The sequence below is a fragment of the Zonotrichia albicollis genome, chromosome 9 (genome assembly GCF_047830755.1).
Source record: "Zonotrichia albicollis isolate bZonAlb1 chromosome 9, bZonAlb1.hap1, whole genome shotgun sequence".
Taxonomy (NCBI): domain Eukaryota; kingdom Metazoa; phylum Chordata; class Aves; order Passeriformes; family Passerellidae; genus Zonotrichia; species Zonotrichia albicollis.
In genome coordinates this window covers 21,018,268-21,037,843 of record NC_133827.1, presented here as the reverse complement: position 1 = coordinate 21,037,843, position 19,576 = coordinate 21,018,268, and the positions used below count along the sequence as shown (strand labels likewise).

Here is a 19,576-nt window from a genome sequence, read left to right as displayed (position 1 = left end):
GCCAGCACAGTGCTGCTCCACCCTGAAGCCCCAGCAGCCTGGAACAGGGTGTCTGGAGCAGCCTGGGTGCCCTGGGGCTGGGCTCTCATCATCATCATCATCTTCTCTCCTCCCCAGTTATGTTTCGCCTCTACGACACCGATGGAAACGGGCTCCTGGACAGCTCGGTGAGCCTTCCCTTGGGACACAGGGCAGGGGCTGGGAATATGGGTGTCCCCTGCCCTGCTGAGGGGCTCCACAAAGGGGCAGGGCTGTGGGGAGGGAGGAGGAAAGCAGCAGCTGGGCTGCAAAGCTGGGGATGACATGGCAGCTCTGCTGCATCCGGCGGGAACTGGGGAAAAATCCACCCACCATGAATTGTAGCACTACATCAGGTCATGGTGTTTCAGGGAAGGAAAAAATCATGCACAGCTCCTTCTGCTATGATGTTTTTTTCTTTGTTCTTTGGGTATTGCCTGTGAAACCTGCTGCAAATGAATCTGGTTTTTCAGAATAGTTCTTCCCAAGGAAAACCCTTTATAGATTTTCTTGCAGGGCAGAAGGCCCTGAAAAAAAAGGAGCATCCATTGAGGACCGGGGTGTTGCTGCCCCTCCTATGTGGGCATTTTGGGATGTAGACCCTGGGGGCTTGGGGCTGGACACTCTGCTGATGCCTGGAGCCATCCCTAACCCTGGACACTGTTTTCTGTGTGTGAGTTTAGGAGCTGGATCGTATCATCAACCAGATGGTGCACGTGGCTGAGTACCTGGAGTGGGACTCCACCGAGCTGAAGCCTGTGAGTGCTGGGGCTGGGGGCACCAGGGGCAGCTCCAGGGGCTCTCAGCCAGCGCCCTGGGTGCCATCACTGTCCCACACACCACATTTTGTGTCCCCCTCCAGATCCTGAAGGCCATGATGGAGGAGATAGACTACAACCACGATGGCACTGTGACGCTGGAGGAGTGGATCCGGGGTGGCATGACCACCATCCCCTTGCTGGTCCTGCTGGGCATGGAGACAGTGAGTGTCCCTGAGGACACCTGGTCCAGCCTACCCCCAGCAACCAGCCATGCACTCATAGAGCACCACACAGCCCCTGCTGACACCTCCAGCCTGCCCTCTTCACCCCCAAATCTTTCCAAGTTCATTTTTGAGCTGCTGTGCCCAAACAGGCTGGGCTTGCTCCTTGCTATCACTGACTCCACTTGGGTGAACATTTAATCAAAACCTAAGATAAGTACCTAAAATTGCGTCTCCTCTTGTGGAGTGAGGCATGAAGAGCAAAGGTGGGGCTGTTGGCACCCCCTTTATTTCTCTGTCTTGTTTTTTCATCCCTTTGGCCTTCATTTCTTTCAAGTGCATCCCTGGCCATCACATAATAATTTGCAGGAAAAGAAGGTTTTGCTCATGGTGCTCATGGTTCCCCTGGAGAGGTGGGGTGGTGGACAGGCTTTCTGGCAGAAAAAATCAAGAAAGCAGGGGATTTTAACAGCTCCTGCAAAGCATTCATGCCTGGCCCCAGATGAAGGGGTTTGTGCTTTTGTCACCCCATGGTGGCAGTGGTGGCTTGCTCCCAAATGTGAAGTCACCTTCCTGTCAGCTGCCAAGATCTTTCCAGTGGTTGGGCTGTGCCAGGGTAGTGGTGAAGTCACCATCCCTGGAGGTATTTCAAAGCCGTGGAGATGTGGGACATTTCTATCTTAGTGCTCATTAATGGTTGGATTTGATGATCTCAGAGGGCTTTTCCAACCTAAATGATTCTGTGATTCCATGAATACATTTCTATTTATCCCTCCTGGAGATACCAGCTCTGTGGGAGCTGGAGCTGGTTGTGCCCAGGGGGATACAGTGGCAGGGATGCAGTGCCAGGGATGCTCTGGGGAGCACCAAGAGAGAAGGGGAACAGGGGGAGCCCATGATCCTGCCAGGAGCAAACTCCCAGAAACACCATGGAGTTTTTAGGGTGAAAAAAATGATTAAAATGATGGGCTAAGGGTGCTGGGACTCTTGGCAGCAGGGGAGTGACCTCCACCCTCCACTTTCTTGCCCTGCAGAACGTGAAGGATGATGGGCAGCACGCCTGGAGGCTGAAGCACTTCAAGAAACCTGCCTACTGCAACTTCTGCCGCACCATGCTGCTGGGGGTGCGCAAGCAGGGCCTCTGCTGCTCCTGTGAGTCCTGGCCAGAAGGCTGCACTCCCAGTCTGATGGCTCCTGCCACAGCCAGTGCTGCCCTGGGGAGGGAGGATTGGTCCCTGTTAGTGCTGAGCCCCGTGGGTGCTGCAGGCTGAGCGGGGAGGGGGCAGCTGCCATGCTGGGGAGTGATGCTGACCATTTTCTTGGTGGCACTTGGGGTGGTGGTGCCCTGGTGGTGTTGGGGTAACAGCTGGACTGAAACTGAAATGATTTCAAACCTAAATTATTCTGTGCCTTTATGATTTTTTCTCTCACCAGTCTGCAAGTACACAGTCCATGAGAGGTGTGTGTCCAAAGACATTGCTTCCTGCATCAGCACCTACGTTAAATCCAAGAAAAACACAAGTGTGAGTAGCAGCTGGTGCATTTCTGAGCCACTGGGTGTCCTGGTTTCCTGCTCTGCCTTCCCCTGGGTTTTGCTCCTCATATCCTAGGCAGCAGTTCATGGGCATTCCCAGCATCCAGAGCCTTGTAGGATGCACCCCATCCCCAGTCCCCAGGCACCCACACCACCCCCAGCTCCAAGATTTGCACAGGGGCAGAGTTGGATCAGCAGCATCCTGCAGGACAAGCTGCCAAAATCCTGATGGACACCCTTAGCAGGAGGGAGGGGCCTGTGGGTCAGTGGGTGCTGTGCCACCGTGTCCCCGTGCCTTGCAGGTGATGCAGCACACCTGGATCGAGGGCAACTCGCCTGCCAAGTGTGACAGATGTCACAAGAGCATCAAGTGCTACCAGGGCATCACTGGCCTGCACTGTGTCTGGTGCCAGATCACGGTGAGTACCCGGGGCTGGGCACACCCTCAGTGCCTGCATGGCCAGCTCTGGGCCCCTGCTCAGGGCAGGGCAGGTGTCCTCTGCTCCACACCCCTTCCTCCCACCCCTGCAGCTCCACAACAAGTGTGCCTCCCATGTGAAGCCAGAGTGTGATGGAGGCCCACTGCGGGACCACATCCTGCTGCCATCCTACATCTGCCCAGTCGTCCTGGTAAGTGCCTCCCTTGTCCTGGTAAAGTGTCCTGGTAAGTGCCCCCCTTGTCCTGGTAAAGTGTCCTGGTGAGTGCCCCCCTTGTCCTGATAAATTCCCCTCCTTGTCCTGGTAGAGTGCCCTCCTTATCTTGTAAAGTGTCCTGGTAAATTCCCCTCCTTTTCCTGGTATATTCCCCTCCTTTTCCTGGTAAATTCCTTCCCTTTGTCCTGGTAGAGTGCCCCCTTGTCCTGGTGAGTGCTCCCCTTGTCCTGGTGAATGTCCCCCTTTTCCTGGTGAATTCGCCCCCTTGTCCTGGTATATTCCTCCCTTGTCCCGGTGAGTGTCCCCCTTGTCCTGGTGAGTGTCCCCCTCCTCCCTGCCAGTGATGGGGACCCAGCAGGGCCCTGCTGAGCCTGCTGTGCCGGCCCTGGCTGCTGGCACTGCCTCGTGGGCAGGGTGGGCACCCACTCCTTGGTTCCCAAAGGACAGGCAGTCCCACTGCCGGCGCTCCGAGAGCGACTCCCCTGCCAGCACCAGCCCCGAGGACAGCCAGGCCTTCAAGTTCAACTCCACCACCGTGGACGGCCAAGGGCTGCAGGTGGGTTCCAGCTGCTGCAGGTGAGCTGTGCCACTGAAAACTGCACAGGTTGAGGAATTCACAGGTGCCTTTTCTGCCCCCCAGATCAGCCCCCAGCCCGGGACGCACCCGCTGCTCGTGTTTGTGAACCCCAAGAGTGGAGGAAGGCAAGGGGAGCGGTAGGTGGGCTCCTGCTGGGCATCCCTCCTGGTGTGGGAATCACCTTCATGCTGTTAGAAATGAGTAATCCAATTTAATAATTAAAGGGGTTCATTAAATAATTAAAATATAAATTTGGAAAAAGCCACAAGCAATTTCGACTCTGAGCCAGGCAATCAGAGATGGGGAAACCCAGGATTTGGCTTCTGTTGCACCAAATCCCTGTGGGTGTCCAAATGTCATTTCTAATGTCTATTTCTAAACTAAAAATGTCATTTTTCATTTTATACAGTCTTTTGGGCTCTGGAAGGGGCTTCTCTTCAGCATATTTTTGCATATTATCATAGCTTTTCTTTCTTGCTGCTGTGTTTCCTGGTGGATAACTGCTGGAATCCTGTCAGTGAAAACTTTCTGGGATAAACTTCTGATGATGCCCATCAAATGCCTCCTGCTGGGGTCTTGTCAGATGAAAAAAATCCCTTGAAATATCCTTCCCTGGAGACAGTCATCTTCCTGATGTTTGAATTTCTGTCCTTATCACTCAGCTTATTACTGCCTGTTGCCCAACACTGATTTTAGTACACGGAATGCTGTGTTTTTTAATTTCCTTTAGCACTAATTATTTTATAGCATATGTTACAGATTATTTTATAACATATATTACATCCCTGCTGCCTCTCTCCTGCCAGGGTGCTCCGGAAGTTTCACTACCTGCTCAACCCACGCCAAGTGTACAACCTGGACCGTGGCGGGCCCACGCCAGGGTAAGGAGCTGCTGCAGGAAATCCTGTCAGGAAAATTAACCCACAAACACCAGAGGTTTATGTCCAAAAAGGAGACAGAGGAGTCCTTTTACTTTATTTCAATAAAGGGAGAGGCCATGGGGCATTCCCCTGGGGTCTCTCAAATTTTTGGAGGACGCAGCCTCCTTTTTATCCCAATTTCCCAGCCATGTTTTCCTTCTCTCTTTCCCCATTGGCTGAGCTACTCGAGAGGTACAGACTTCCCAATATGCCTGATATCAAAGGTTTCCCTCTAATGTATTTCCCTTTTAATTTTTAATTCTTATGGAATTTGGAGTTGTTTTTCTTCCCCAGTGTTTCTTTCATCTCTCAATGTCTAATTTCATTTATCAGCAAACCTGAAGTTTATTTGTAAAAGCAAATATATTTTTCCATTCATCAATCAGTGGAATCCTTCCCATTGCTTCTTTTATCTTCCAGAGCTAGTTTTATTTACCAGCAGACCCACAGCTGGTTTGTAGAGAAAAATCTGCTATTCCTCTCAATCCTCTGCCCCTCTCTCACATCACCCCTTGTCTCTCCGGGCTTTCCCCAGGCTGAATTTCTTTCGGGACACCCCGGATTTCCGTGTGCTGGCCTGTGGAGGGGATGGCACCGTGGGATGGATCCTGGACTGCATAGGTGAGCCAGGCACAGCTGTGTTCCTGCAGAGCATCATCCTCCTGCATCCTTGGTGTTGTGCCACAGATTCCTCAAATTCCTCCAGAGAAAGTGGGGTGGGGATTGTGAAAAACACCAATCACTGGTTTTTAAAATTTTTAAAAGTTTAATAGTAATAAAATGGTTATAAAAATAGTAATACAATTGGAGTAATAATAATTTGGACACTTTGGATTAGGACAATATGAGACAATAGAAACAAAGAGTTAGGGATGGTTCGGGTACCTCTTTCTGGGCAGCACAAGCCCGAAAAAGGACCCAGGTTAACAGAGGATTAATCCTTAAAAACAATAAGTTGCATATTCATACACCTCATCCATGATGCATAAATTCCATTCAAAGACAGGATTCTGTCTGGTCAGTGTCAGTTCTTTCTCTAAATCCTGACGGTGTCGTCCTGCCTAAGCAAGGCAGGAAGAAGTTCATTTCTCCTGATAATGGAGCAATAAATTCTTTTTCTCTGAAAGTTTTAGGTGTCCTGTGGCTGCTATCTCAGTGCAAGTCCTTTCTTCAGAAAAAAATATCCTACATAGCACAGTTTCTATTTTAACAATATGTTATAACCTAAAACTATATTTAATACAGTACTTAAGAGAATTAATACACCATCACTTTCTAACACAACACATCTAATATTCACTTTAATATTTGTGAAAAGCCAGTAATAAAACACGCATTTTTCACAGTGACCCTTAGCCAGCAGCATCATTGCAGGGACACAGGGAGGGGCAGGTAATGAGCCTTGCCAGCCCCAACCCTCTCTTTTCTCTTCTCCCTTGCCCTGCAGATAAGGCGAACCTGGTGAAGCACCCGCCGGTGGCCGTGCTGCCCCTGGGCACGGGCAATGACCTCGCTCGGTGCCTGCGCTGGGGAGGAGGTGAGCACAGCCCTTGGGAGCCCTCAGCATGGCCATCCCCAGGGCAGGGAGGGTTCCCGGGCTCCTGGGGTGCAGTTCAGAGCTGCATCTGAGCCTGCTGCCTCTAAATCCTTCCAAAAAGAGCAGCTGCTGCTTTCTGAGCCCTCCATAGCTGGGCTGTAATAGTGTCGGGGGGTAGCACGGTCAGGATGGACGGAGATGAGAAATCTCTGCAGCCAGGTCAGGAACTTGGGCTTTAATGCAAAGGGCCTGGGTGCAGGGCCCTGCTTGGAGCTGCCAGGCACAGCTCAGAGCAGGCCCGAGAGAAGAGAGGGGGAGAGAGTAAAAGGGCAAGAGAGTAAGGGAGTAAAAAAGGTAAGAGGGTAAAAGGGTAGGAGAACGAGGTTCCCATTACAATACAGTAAATCATCTTCTGTGTTGAATATTCTGATTCTCACTAACCAATCTAGTACAAGATACAAATCCTACAGCATTTCCATACAGCCTATAAGAATCATTACATTGCCATACTATGCTACATTTTAAACCCTAAAAACTCCTCTTTGGGCCCCTTCTGCCAAGCTGTAGGGTTTGCTCTGACCCTTGGGCCTGTCTGCAAGCAGAGGGTGTTGTTCCATCAGAAGGGGATTACCTTCAGCCAGCCACACCTTTGTTTTCTAGTTGTTCAGTAACTGAGGTATCTCAATCCTTGCTTTCATTTCAATCTTGCTTTCTATATTCTCAAAATCTTTTGCCAGGCAATCATATTTATAAGGCTTTCCTGTTTCATCTTCCCCAACAGCTGGGTCCTGCCCAAGCTTTTCCATTTGGAGAGCTGTGCCATGAGCCACAATCTCTGCCTCTGCTGCAAGGATGTGCCATAGCAGCACCCCCAGTGCTTGGCACCTGTTTGTGACATGGCTGTGCTCCCCTTCATCCTCCTTCATCCTCTTCCCCTCCCAGGCTATGAAGGAGGCAACCTGATGAAGGTGCTGAAGGACATAGAGCACAGCACGGAGGTGATGCTGGACCGCTGGCACATCGACATCATTCCCACTGACAGGGAGGCCAACGGGGATCCTGTCCCATCCTCCATCATCAACAACTACTTCTCCATTGGGGTGGTGAGTTCCATGGGGCAGGAGTTGGTTTTTCCCTCCCTGTTCCTCCTGCTCACTCTCCCAACTTGCCTCCATCTCCTGATGTTGAATTTGCAGGCAATCCTGGCATGGGAAGAGATGAGAATCTTGACTCCCTGTTTCAGAAGGCTGATATATAATATATAATATATAATATATAATATATAATATATAATATATAATATATAATATATAATATATAATATATAATATATATTATTATATACTATATATCATAATATATATTGTGATATATATTAAATTAAAGGAAAATTATATACTAAAACTCTACTAAAAGAATAGAAGAAAAGATTTCATCAGAAGGCTAGAAAAGAAAAGAATAGAATGATAATGAAACCTTGTGACTGCTCACAGCCTTGACACAGGTGGCTGTTATTGGTCATCAAGTAAAAACAATTTCACATGCTGGGTGAACAATTCTCCAAATCACATTTCAAAGCAGCAAAACATGGGGAAGCTGCAGCTTCTCTGCTTCTCAGGAGAAAAGATCCTAATGAAAGGATTTTTCAGAAAATATGTCCATGACATCCTGCTTTTGGGTTTTTCTGGTTTTATTGTTGTTTGTAAAGGCAGCACCAAGACACATAAGCAGGCATGGGATCTCTGTCTTCCCAGCAGGAACGTTGCAAGAATGAGTGGGCAAGGATCTTGAACAGGGTTCAGGGAAGTTTGGGGTGCCAAAGACAAGGACACCCCACCTGCCAAGACATCAGCAAAGCCCTGCTTTGGTGTTTGGACCCATTTTCCCACATTTTCCTGACCAGGAGAGGTTGGGGACCCTGGGGAGGATGACAGCCCTGTGCCATGGGGGTCAGTCTGAGAGCAGGAGTGTTTTGGGGAGAGCCCCTCTCTTCTTTTGTCCTGTGCCAGGGCTGCCCCCATGGCAGGGGTCACTCACCTGCAGCACTGCAGGATGCTCCTGGGCTCACTCTGGCTCCTGCTAATGCAGGTGGCATTTGGTGACAGGGCTTAAACACCCCCACTGTGCACAAGGAGAGGATGGGATGAGTTTCAGGAGAGCTGCCATCCTGCCAGGGGGGCTCTCAGGGTGCAGGGCCTTGGGGTGTCCTCAGAGCCCCACTGGGTCCCTCCATCACCTTGAGCCACCAATGTCATCCTCAGTGACACGATGTCACTGTGCCACAGGGACCAGCATGAAGAGCTGAGCAGCCCTGCCCTGGCTCATGCCCAGGGGGCACAGGGTGTGGGTTCTGTTTCTGTTTCTGTGCCTCTGATGTCTCTGTGCCCCCCACAGGACGCCTCCATCGCCCACCGCTTCCACATCATGAGAGAAAAGCACCCTGAGAAATTCAACAGCAGGTGAGGGCTCCCCAAAGATCCCCTGCCACTCCATGGGGGCACCCAGCACCCCATGCACCATGCCAGGAGGGTTTGGTGTTTGTCCAGCTTGAGGGCACAGGCACCAGGCTGGAAGGGGTTTGGGATGCTCCTTCAAGTCCTGTGCGATGTGTCAGGCTGCTCAAACTCAGCCACACCCCCAGTTAGGTTCATTCATGCTTTATAATCAGTGTGGAATGCCAGGACAGGCAGGAGCAGGCCAGGCAGGGAGGGCAGGGCAGGCAGCAGGTCACAGCTTGTTCCCGCTGTGCTCAGGAAATGGGGTGGTGGCAGCAGGAGCCATGGCTGGTGAGCCCCATCCCAGGTTTAGAAATGCCTCAGTGGACCAAAATGTCTGGCTCTGCCCTCAAATTCAGCTCCTCTTGGATTACAGCTCTCTCAGCTCCCCCTCCAAGCCTGGCTCAGCAGCTGATGCAGGGAATGAGCCACGGTCAGGGGGTGCTGAGGCTGCTGAGCTGTGGGACATCCCCTCCATAGGGTGCCCTGTGCTCTGACAGCACACCCCCTGGCCAGGGAGCACCCATGTCTTGGTTTGGAAAGACAGGAGTCTGCTAAGGAAGGCAGGAGCCTCCCCTGAAATGGAGAATGTGAACCCTCCCCACCCCTCCGAATTACTATCAATTTTAAATTAGGGACTCTCCGGCAAAAAAAAAGGGAGCAGGAATAAGAGTTCTTTAATAGGGAAGGAAAAAAAATAAAGGATGAAATAAACAATGCAGTAAGCTAGAACAACACTGACAGAGTCAGAACCCAACCTGACACCCTGTGGGTCAGGGTGTTGGTGGCAGCCCCATTGGAATTGTGGCTCAGCCCTCCTGCAGTGTCAGGGGTGGTTCTGCTGGAGCAGGGATCCTGTAGAGAAGGATGGATTCTTCCTCTGAAGATCCAGTGGAAGGAGAGGCAGCTGCTGTTCCTCTGGGGAATCCCATGCAGAAGCCGTGCTGGTGTCTCAGAACCTCTGGATTATATCTGGGTAGCAATGCTTGGCTCCTCCCTCTGGGCTCACATCTCCCAATGGGATGCTGCAGTTCTTATCAGCCATGCAGGGACATTCAATAGCTGTTATCAGCAATGTCCCCTCCCAGGGAGGTGTGAATGTGGTCACTCAAAGAGAGAGATAAGGCAAACTGCCCACTTGACAAAGGTAATCTGCCACACAGATGGGAATGGAAAACATCTTGCATTGCAATCTTCAACAACCCAGCACCTCCATCCTCCCCCTGTGATGGGTGTCAGAGCCACCCTGTGACAGCCCCAGACACCCACACAGCTCCCTGGGGCCAGCATCCCTCTCCACCATGGCTTGTGTCCTCACCCATGGCTCGTGTCCCCGCCAGAGCAGCTCCATTCAGTCTCTGGCAGCCCCTCCTGCTGCTGGCTGGGGTAAGATGCTGCTCCCAGGTGGGATCCTGACATGTCTCTGTGCCCCAGGATGAAGAACAAGCTGTGGTACTTCGAATTTGGGACCTCAGAGACCTTTGCAGCCACCTGCAAGAAGCTCCATGACCATGTTGAGGTTGAGGTGGGTTTCCTGGCATGGCCCCTGGCTCTAAGCATGGCACAAAGGCATTTTGGATCCCTCAGCTCTTTGAGGAGGGGGTGCCACCACTTTGACCCCTCCCTGTGGCAGAAGGACAAGGCAGGACCCCTTATTCCACCACACTGCAAAGCCAGCCAGCTGTGGGCAGAAGAATAATCCTGTATCCCCCACTTCCAGCTGTATTTGAGAGCATGCCTGGAACATTCTCCTGTAAATTCTGCACTGCTCCCAGCCCTCATTGGATGACATGGAAACAGCCTTTAATTAGAGCTGGGAGGAGGGCCCGTGGTTGCTAAGAGTGCTGTCACTTCTCTGTGCTGGGGATTTGGGCTGTAAACTTCCATCTCTTCTTATCTCTGGATAATCCACCCTTTTATAACTTAGGCTGGAGGGTGAGGGGAGAAAATAGCACTTGCAAGAGGTGGTGGGTGCAGGGTGCTGCTGGTGGGCACAGAGCAGAGCTGTGCCCATGGGCAGAGGGATTTGGATGCCCGTTCCTATACAGGGAGTTTCTTCCCTTCCCAAAGCCTGGGGTGGGTAGCTGCACCCTTGGAAACTTGTGGGAAGGGGCAGAAGCAGCATCACAACCATCTCACCCCCTTCCTCATCCATGCTGGATGAAATCCGTGTTTGTGGAGTTGGGTGCTGCTGGAAGTGAGCACGAGGTGCCCCCTGTTCCTTCCTGGGGTGCTCCCCACCGAGTGTGCATGCCCAGCAGCCGAGCCCACGGGCAGGAAGGGGTTAACCCCACAGCGTTTGGAGTTGAAAGGAGCCGCCTGTCCTCCCTCCAGCTCCCAGGCAACTGTCAGCCTCGCAGAGAAATAGCAGTTTTGTTTTGGAAATTGGCACTCCTTCCCCCTACAACTCCTGGAAATGAATTTGCTTTTTCCCCCAGCTGCAAATTTCTCCTTCCAGCCTCGCTGCCGTCAGCTGCCCCAGCTCAAAGGGCCCATTGTGGCTCCCTGGCAGGAGCAGGAGCAGGGAGGGCTCTGCAGGGAGAATCCACAATCCAGAATCGCTCCTGCCCGTGGCTCTGGGCAGGCGTGGGCGGCTCTGGGCAGGAACAGGCTCCTGCTGCAGCATCCCAGCATCCTGCACTCCTGCCAGCCAGCTCCCATCCACCCCATCCCATCCATCCCATCCCACCCCATCTCAAACCACCCCATTCATCCCATGCCATCCCACCCCATATCCCACCCCATCCCTTCCCATCCCATTCCACCCCATTCATCCTATCCCCTCTCATGCGTCCCACCCCACCCCATCCCACTGATCCCATCCCACTGATCCCATCCCATGCATCCCACCCCATTCCATTCCATTCCACTCCATCCATCCATCCATCCATCCATCCATCCATCCATCCATCCAATCCTATCCCATCCCATCCATCCCACCCCATCCATCCCATCCCATGGATCTCACCCCATCCCACCCTATCCCATTCCATTCCATCCCATTGATACCATCCCACTGATCCCATCCCATCCCATCCCATCCCATCCCATCCCATCCCATCGCTATCCACTGCTCAGAGCATTGAAGGCTTTTCTCCCCCTACAAATCACAATATCATTACATTGTACTGAGAACTCGGGGATTAACATCCTTTCCAAGCCTTGGACAGACAGCTCTTCCTCCCAAACCAGAAGATTCCTGCTCTTTTTTTGCTTTTTTTTGCTTTTTTTTTTGCTTTTTTTCACTTTTCTAAAAATAAGCTCCTGCAGCACCAGGGGAGGCAGGAAGGATCTGGCACATGCAGGTGTGAGCACCCAGCTCCTCACACATGGTTGGTGTCCTCAGCAATGGCCAGAGGGGTGGGAAAAATCAGCTCTAGACCTTTGTTCAAGGAAAATACCCAGAACTGGAGCAGCTCATCAGCCCATTTCGTTCCTCTCAGCACAAGAAGTGAGGGCAGGGGCTGCCTGTGCATCACCAAAATGCAAGGAAAAAGCTGTGCTGGGATTTGCTGAGCCACAGAGTGGCAGGTAAAGAGCAGATGCCTGGAGGAAAATAGGGATGTTTTAGAGAAATTCAAGCTGGATGGAAAAGTGGCTGCTTTGACCAGAGGTGTTTAGGAAGGAGATCCATGTCCAGGGAGCCTGACAAGACCTGAAATTAAGAAATGCATTTCCATGGCTGGTGCTTTCAGTTCTGTGGAAAGCTGCAGGCAATGGATATTTTAACTTGCACAGGGAATTTTCAGCCCTGCTGCATGACAGCAAAGCCTGGGATGCCAGTTCTGTGTGCTCTCCAAAACCTGACATTTTTCCCTCTGACACCTTCCCCTAATTTCCTTCCAGCCTTATTTCTCTTTTCCAAATGGCTCTTGAAGACAAACTGGTTTGAGCTACATTTAGGGCAGCCAAACTTTCCAGTCCTTTGGAGTCAGTTTGGATGAGGAAAGGGGGAAGGCAGGTGCTGGAGCTGCTTGGGTGGAAGCTGCTTTAGGGTCAGGGTGGTGCGATGGTGTTCACAGGGGTCTGAGGATGAGGGGAGAGACGAGGATCTGACTCCCTGTTTCAGAAGGCTTGATTTATTATTTTATGATATATATTATATTAAAACTATACTAAAAGAATAGAAGAAAGGATTTCATCACAAGGCTAGCTAAGAATAGAAAAACAAAGAATGATAAAGGCTTTGTGGCTCAGACAGAGAGTCTGAGCCAGCTGACTGTGATTGGCTGTTAATTAGAAACAACCTCATGAGACCAATCCCAGATGCACCTGTTGCATTCCACAGCAGCAGATAATCAATGTTTACATTTTGTTCCTGAGGCCTCCAGCTTCTCAGGAGGAAAAATCTTAAGGAAAGGATTTTCCATTAAAGATGTCTGTGACAGGGTGGTGTTGCCTCCCAATTTGGGTGACAGCACTGGGCCTAGCCAAGGTTTTATGTGCTCCCCATGGAATTTCCTTTTTGAAACTGCCATTTTGGAGCTATGGTAAAACTCCTTTGGAAGTAGAGGGGAGAGCAGCACAGGGAGTGTCAAGGGCAGTAACTCTAGGAAAAAGTGAGGGGTTGGTTTGGATCTCCAGCCCCACCACTCTGGAGCTGCCAGTGTCCCCTGGAGCCACCCAGTGTCACTCAGTGCCCAGGGAGCCACATTTCCATGGCAGGGAGAGGAGGGAGCTCCCCGTGGTGGGCACAGCTCCCTCCTGACACCCCCCCATGTGCCCTGGCAGTGTGATGGGACCCTGCTGGACCTGAGCACCACATCCCTGGAGGGCATTGCTGTGCTCAACATCCCCAGCATGTACGGGGGCTCCAACCTCTGGGGAGAGACCAAGAAGCAGCGTGGCTACAACAGGCTGGGCAAAAAGGTGCCAGACAAGGTGCCAGGCACGGTGGTCACCGATGCCAAGGAGCTGAAATTCTGCGTGCAGGGTGAGTGGGGGGCACCAAGGGAGGGTGGGGGTAGCAAAGGTGGGGGCAGCAGTCCTAAAGGGCTGCAGGGGACAGCAGGGGTGGTGCCCTGGGGACATCCCCACTCCTGGGTGGGTCAGAGGGTGTGGGGGGCTCAGAGGAGGGCTCACAGGGGTGGGTGTGAAAGGGGATCTTGAGCCATGGCCATGTGTCCCTGCTGGTGGCCCAGAGGAGCAGGAGGAGCTGTGAGAAGAGGCCATGCCCTGGGATTTGACCAGACCTTCTCATTCTATGTCACATGTGCTGGTTCTGGGGAGCTGCAGCCCCCCAGGGCAGCCAGGCAAGGGGTGCCATCCCTTCATGCACTGCAAACAAACAGTGCAAGGGCTGCTGGGGATCTGAGCTGGCACCATGCAGGCCCTGGTGCTGTTTCAGGTTTTTGCTCCAAAGATTTTGGCTGGCAGCATTGCCCAGCGCTGGGAACAGCCAGCTTGGTGGTCTCAGGACACAGAGGATAAATCCCAGGGGGATAAATCACCTCAGTGCCACCAGCACACCCTGGGGTTTCCAGTGAGGGCAGGAGGAGGGGGATTCCAGCTCAGACCCCTGTGTCCTGCAGACCTCAGCGATCATCTCCTGGAGGTGGTGGGGCTGGAAGGCGCCATGGAAATGGGGCAGATCTACACGGGGCTGAAGAGCGCGGGGAAGAGGCTGGCCCAGTGCTCCTCCGTCATCATCAGGTACTTGTCCCCTTCCTAGGAAACCTGACACCCGTGTCACTGAAACCTGACACCCGTGTCACCAATTCCCCCTTCTTTGTGCCTTGCAGGACGTCCAAGCTGCTGCCCATGCAGGTGGATGGGGAGCCCTGGATGCAGCCGTCCTGCACCGTGAGTGCCCAGCCAGGGGCTGGGGGGCTGCCAGGGGGTGGGGATGGACAGGATGGGCAGCAGGGGCTGGCAGGACTTGGGCATGGGTGGCAGGAGCTCCCAGGGCGTGGGGATGGAGCAGAGCTGGTGGCAGAGTGTGGGATGGGCAGGAGGGGCAGCAGGGCTGGCTGGGATGGGGCAGAAGGGCTGGCAGGACATGGGGATGAGCAGAGGAGGTGGCAGGGGGTGGGGATGGGTGGTAGGGTCTGGCAGGATGTGGGGATGGGCAGAGGGAGCTGCCAGGGTGTTAGGATGGGACAGAGGGGGTGGCAGGGTGTGGGGATGGGTCGGAGGGGATGGCAGGATATGGGGATGGGTGGCAAGACGTGGGGATGGGCAGCAGGAGTGGCAGGGTGTGGGATGGGCAGCAAGGCCTGGCAGGATGTGGGGATGGGTGGCAGGACATGGAGATGGGCAGAGGAGGTGGCAGGGTGTGGGGATGGGCAGGATGGGCAGCAGGGGATGCAGGATATGGAGATGGGGCAGGGAGGGTGGCAGGGTGTGGAGATGGGTGGCAGGGGCTGTCAGGACTTGGGGATGGGCAGCAGGAGTGGCAGGACATGGGGATGGGCAGGATGGGCAGCAGGGGATGGCAGGATATGGAGATGGGCAGGATGGGCAGCAGGGGATGGCAGGATATGGAGATGGGCAGGAGGGGTGGCAGGGTGTGGGGATGGACAGGATGGGCAATAGGGGCTGTCAGGGTGTGGGATGGGTGGCAGGGGCTGCCAGGGGGTGGGGATGGGGCCACCCCCTGGGCGGGCAGGGTGTGGGATGGGTGGCAGGGGCTAGGGCAGCAGGGCTGGCAGGGTGTGGGGATTGGGGAGAGGGGCTGGTAAGACATGGGGATGGACAGAGGGGCTGGCAGGACATGGGGATGGGCAGCACGGGATGGCAGGGTGTGGGGATGGGCAGGATGAGCAGCAGGGCTGGCAGCACAGCAGGCTGGGACAGCCTTGGCTCCTCCTGGCAAAGCTGCAGGGTTTGGAGGGAGCCTGGGGCTGGGTTTGGAGGGAGGATGGGGCTGGGTTTGGAGGGAGGATGGGGCTGGGTTTGGAGGGAGGATGGGGCTGGGTTTGGAGGGAGATGGGGCTGGGTTTGGAGGGAGATGGGGCTGGGTTTGGAGGAGCGTGGTGCTGGATGTGGAGGGAAGCTGGGGCTGGGTTTGGAGGGAGGCTGGTTCTGGGTTTGGAGGGAGGCTGGGGCTGGGTTTGGAGGGAGATGGGGTTGGGTTTGGAGGGAGGATGGTGCTGCTGCTGATGGGTGGCTCAGAGCTGAGCTGTGACTCTGTGCCCTGCACTCACGTCACAGCCATTCCTTGCTGGATGGGCACACAGCATTCCTCCCTGGGGAGCTGCAGCAGGGTCCCCTTCCATTTCTCCTCCTCCTCTTCCCATCCCAGCGGGGCCTGGATGTGATTCCAGAGCTCTTCCCCCGGTGCTGAGCTGCTCCCACCTCCATGGGGTCACTCCTGAGGGTGCCTGGGAGGGCTCAGGCTCCTCCCACTGAGCTGGGTTTTTCTACTTTTCAGGTGAAAATTACCCACAAGAGCCAGGTGCCCATGCTGCTGGGGCCCCCCCAGAAGAGCAGCTTCTTCTTCCTGAAGAGGAGGAACAGAACTCGGGATTAAAGCCTCACCCAAGGATCCACAGCCTGGAGCATCCCAGCATCCCACCTGGGGATTGTTTATCCTGGGAAGGTCTTGCAGGCTCCTTCCTGACCACCAGAAGCATCCTCTCCAGCTGGGATGGAAGAAGGGGGAGAAGGCAGGCTGGAGCAGTGAGCACATTTGCTGGAGCAGCACTAGGACTGGGATTTTATTTTTTTCCCCTTTATTTAAATTCCCTCCAGCCAAGCTGCCAGCGAATGTGCTCCTGAGGCAGCACTGAGCTCCATTTATTTATTTATCCTCCTCCTGAAGACCACTTGATGTCTCAGTGCAGTGGCTTTGCCCCCCAGTCCTTGCAATGGGAGGAATTATTTATTTCTTTAGCCCAGAGGAGCCAGCTCAGGCCCTCACCTCTGTGCTGTGGGGTTTGAGAGAGATGCAAGAACCATTGCTGCCAGCCCAGTGGGACAGGCTGGGGACTGCCAGTGCACAGGGACAAGCCTGGGGTGGATGGCAGAAGATTGTGTTTTTACAGGGAAATGGCAAAAAAAGGGAATTTTGGGGGAAGCAGCCCCAGCTCTGGGCTTTGTGTTCATATTTATGTATTTATTTAGCAAACTTTGGACAAGAAAGGGATTCTGGGACTTTTCAGGAGCCGAGATTGGACACAGACACCACCTCCCTTCTCTGCTGGACTTTTCCTCTCTCCTAAATCCTGCCAGCCTGTCCTGGGGGCTGGAGACCCTGGGGACAGACATCCAGAAACTGTTATTCCTTAAAGGTGTCCCCAGCACCTTTTACACACCTCCCAGTGTGCTCTGCCAGGCTGGTGCTGCCCCTGGGCTGCAGGGAGTGCTTGCACCTCCCTTTCTCTAGGGCCAGCTCTCCCCACAGCCCTCTGCAGCCCCAAGCAGCCTCACAGATGATGGCAGCTGGGATGCACAGGCAGGTGTTGGTGGCATCACCCCTGGATGGACAGACAGAGCAGGGGATGTAGTTTCTCTCCAGGGACCAAGAAGCAGATGGATGCAAGGAGTTTGTGGTGGTTTGAATGCACTCCCAGGGGCCAGGAGCTGCCAAGGCTGGCCATGGCAAGGGGCCAGCAGTCACCCAGTGCCTCCAGCAGTGGGCCTGCATGCAGGATGCAGCCACATCCTGAGTTAAACCTGCTCCCTTGGGCTGCTGGAGGCTCCTGTGCTGGTGGGAGCAGCAAAACTGCTGCTTGTCCCCACTGTGTCCCTGCCACAGGGCTGGGACAAGTCACAGTGCCCACCCAGTCCCTGCTGATGCTGCAGGTCCCTGTTCAGCAGCATTCCCTGGCAGAGGGTGCTGCCAGCTCTGCTCCAGAGGGGCTGGCAGGGACCTGCTGGTGACTGCAGTGTCACTGCAGGGCATCAATCCACTGCTCTTCTTCTTCTTCTCCTCCTTCTTCTTCCCCTTCTTCTTCCCCCTCCTCTTCTTCTCCTTCTTCTTCCCCTGCTTCTTCCCCTTCTCCTCTTCCTTCATTGCCAAGGGCAGCAGTGCCTCACATCCCCACACCTGGGGAGGGTGACAAATCCACCTCAGCCACATCCAGAGCTCTGCCAGCAGCAGGGTGACAATCTGGGGGATGGCAGCACACCAGGCCAGCAGGTTTGGTTCTGTTTCCCTGCCCTCAAGGCAGGGTTTTGTCCCAGATGGGGATCAGCAGTGCATGGGCAGTGAGCTGTGGTTTCCCTGCCCCTTGTCCCCGTCACAGTTTGCTGGGCTCTGGGCAAAGAGCAGCCCTAGGGGCTCTGCTGGGCTGTGCTGGCAGAGCTGGGAGGGCACTGAGCCTGTCCCTGCTGCCTTGGGCTGGAATCAGGCCTGAGCACTCAGCACGTCCTGCAAGGCACAGCGAGCCCAGGGCCACACTCTGGGCCATGGGACAGTGACACACCAGCAGCAGCACTGCCAGGCTCCAGCCAGACACCCCTCTGGTGGCCAGGGAGGTGATCCCTGCCCCAGGGGCTCCATCTGCTCCCACACTGCCAAAGGCCTGGGCCAGCAGGCCTGCCTGCTCCCACCTGCTCCTCACCCTGATGGTGCAAAGCTCCTGAGCCCAGGAGGGGCTGGGATTGCAGCTCCCACCTTCTCAGCCTGATGGTGCAAATGTTCTGAGCCCCAGAGGGACCCAGAAGGGGCTGGGGCTCCACTCCCTCCTCCTTTCCCTGATGGTGGAAAGGTCCTGAGCCCAGGAGGGGCTGGAATTGCAGCTCTCACCTTCTCAGCCTGATGGTGCAAAGCTCCTGAGCCCAGCAGGGACCCAGGAGGGCTGGGATTGCAGCTCCCACCTCCTTTCCCTGATGGTCCTGAGCCCAGCAGGACCCACAGGGGCTGGGATTGCAGCTCCCACCTCCTTTCCCTGTTGGTCCTGAGCCCAGCAGGACCCACAGGGGCTGGGATTGCAGCTCCCACCTCCTTTCCCTGATGGTCCTGAGCCCAGCAGGACCCACAGGGGCTGGGGCTCCACTCCCACCTCTTTACTCTGATGGAGCAAAGCTCCTGAGCCCAGGAGGAACATAGAAGAGGCTGGGATTGCAGCTCCCACCTCCTTACCCTGAAGGTCCCAAGCCCAGCAGGACCCACAGGGGCTGGGACTGCAGCTCCACCTCCTTTACCTGATGGTGCAAAGGTCCTGAGCTCAGGAGGAACCCATAGGGGCTGTAACTCCACTCCCACCTCCTTTCCCTGATGGTCCTGAGCCCAGCAGGACCCCCAGGGGCTGGGCTCCATACCAGCTGTCCCTGGTGCAGGGAGGATGAAGCCATTGCAGCTGGGGGGCACCTGAAGCCTTTATCCCCCCATTCCCCAGTGCCTCCCAGTCCAGCCCAGCTCCCAAGGGCACGGGGTGGCACCGAGCCCCCAAAGGAGCCCCTGGGCACTGGGGAGCCCCAGCTGGAGCCCCAGGGGCTCAGCCAGTCCCTGTGTGTGTCCGTGTGTCCCGTGGTGGTGCATGGAGTGGTGTCCGTCGCGTGTCCTGCCGTGTGCGCCCGGCTGCTGTGGCCTTGTCTCCAATAAAGATGGTCATGAACTCCTCAGCTGCTCCTGGCCTGCCTGGGGGTCATTCCTGGCCAGCTGTGGCCCTCTGGGGACTCAAAGAGACAATGCCACTCCATGCTGCCGGGGCTGAAGGGGTGCAGGCAGCGATGGAGTGGTGCTCAGTGCGAGCTGCATCCGGCTAAATTTGGAGCCTGCAAAAAAATTTCTTTTTTTTTTTTTTTTCAGCAGTGGGGGCTAAATTTAGCAGGCACCGGTCACCATCCCCCCCTGGCAGCCCTGGCTCTCCAGGGGTTTCAGCTCTTCCTGTGAGCTCCCACCCGCCTGTGCCATGGCTGTCACCTCTGCGTGTCCCCGGGGTGCTGAGCAGCCCCAGCCCCCAGATCTGCAG

General features: G+C 54.5%; 1 protein-coding gene across 2 annotated transcripts in view; it reads left to right on the top strand.

Moving 5' to 3' along the window:
* The window catches only part of LOC102069287 (diacylglycerol kinase beta), a 33,323-nt gene extending 14,100 nt beyond the window's left edge, over positions 1–19,223 (top strand). For both annotated transcript variants that reach the window (XM_074546893.1, XM_074546892.1), the window contains exons 7-25: positions 118–167; positions 702–776; positions 881–1,000; positions 2,035–2,152; positions 2,435–2,523; positions 2,837–2,953; positions 3,066–3,164; positions 3,631–3,744; positions 3,829–3,902; positions 4,572–4,646; positions 5,221–5,306; positions 6,133–6,222; positions 7,165–7,325; positions 8,617–8,681; positions 10,152–10,242; positions 13,449–13,650; positions 14,249–14,369; positions 14,459–14,519; positions 16,090–19,223. In XM_074546893.1, the coding sequence (XP_074402994.1) occupies positions 118–167; positions 702–776; positions 881–1,000; positions 2,035–2,152; positions 2,435–2,523; positions 2,837–2,953; positions 3,066–3,164; positions 3,631–3,744; positions 3,829–3,902; positions 4,572–4,646; positions 5,221–5,306; positions 6,133–6,222; positions 7,165–7,325; positions 8,617–8,681; positions 10,152–10,242; positions 13,449–13,650; positions 14,249–14,369; positions 14,459–14,519; positions 16,090–16,188 (1,907 nt within the window). In that variant the 3' untranslated portion in view covers positions 16,189–19,223. The remainder of the gene's footprint in view (positions 1–117; positions 168–701; positions 777–880; positions 1,001–2,034; positions 2,153–2,434; positions 2,524–2,836; positions 2,954–3,065; positions 3,165–3,630; positions 3,745–3,828; positions 3,903–4,571; positions 4,647–5,220; positions 5,307–6,132; positions 6,223–7,164; positions 7,326–8,616; positions 8,682–10,151; positions 10,243–13,448; positions 13,651–14,248; positions 14,370–14,458; positions 14,520–16,089) is intronic.
* The last annotated feature ends 353 nt before the right edge of the window (positions 19,224–19,576 follow it).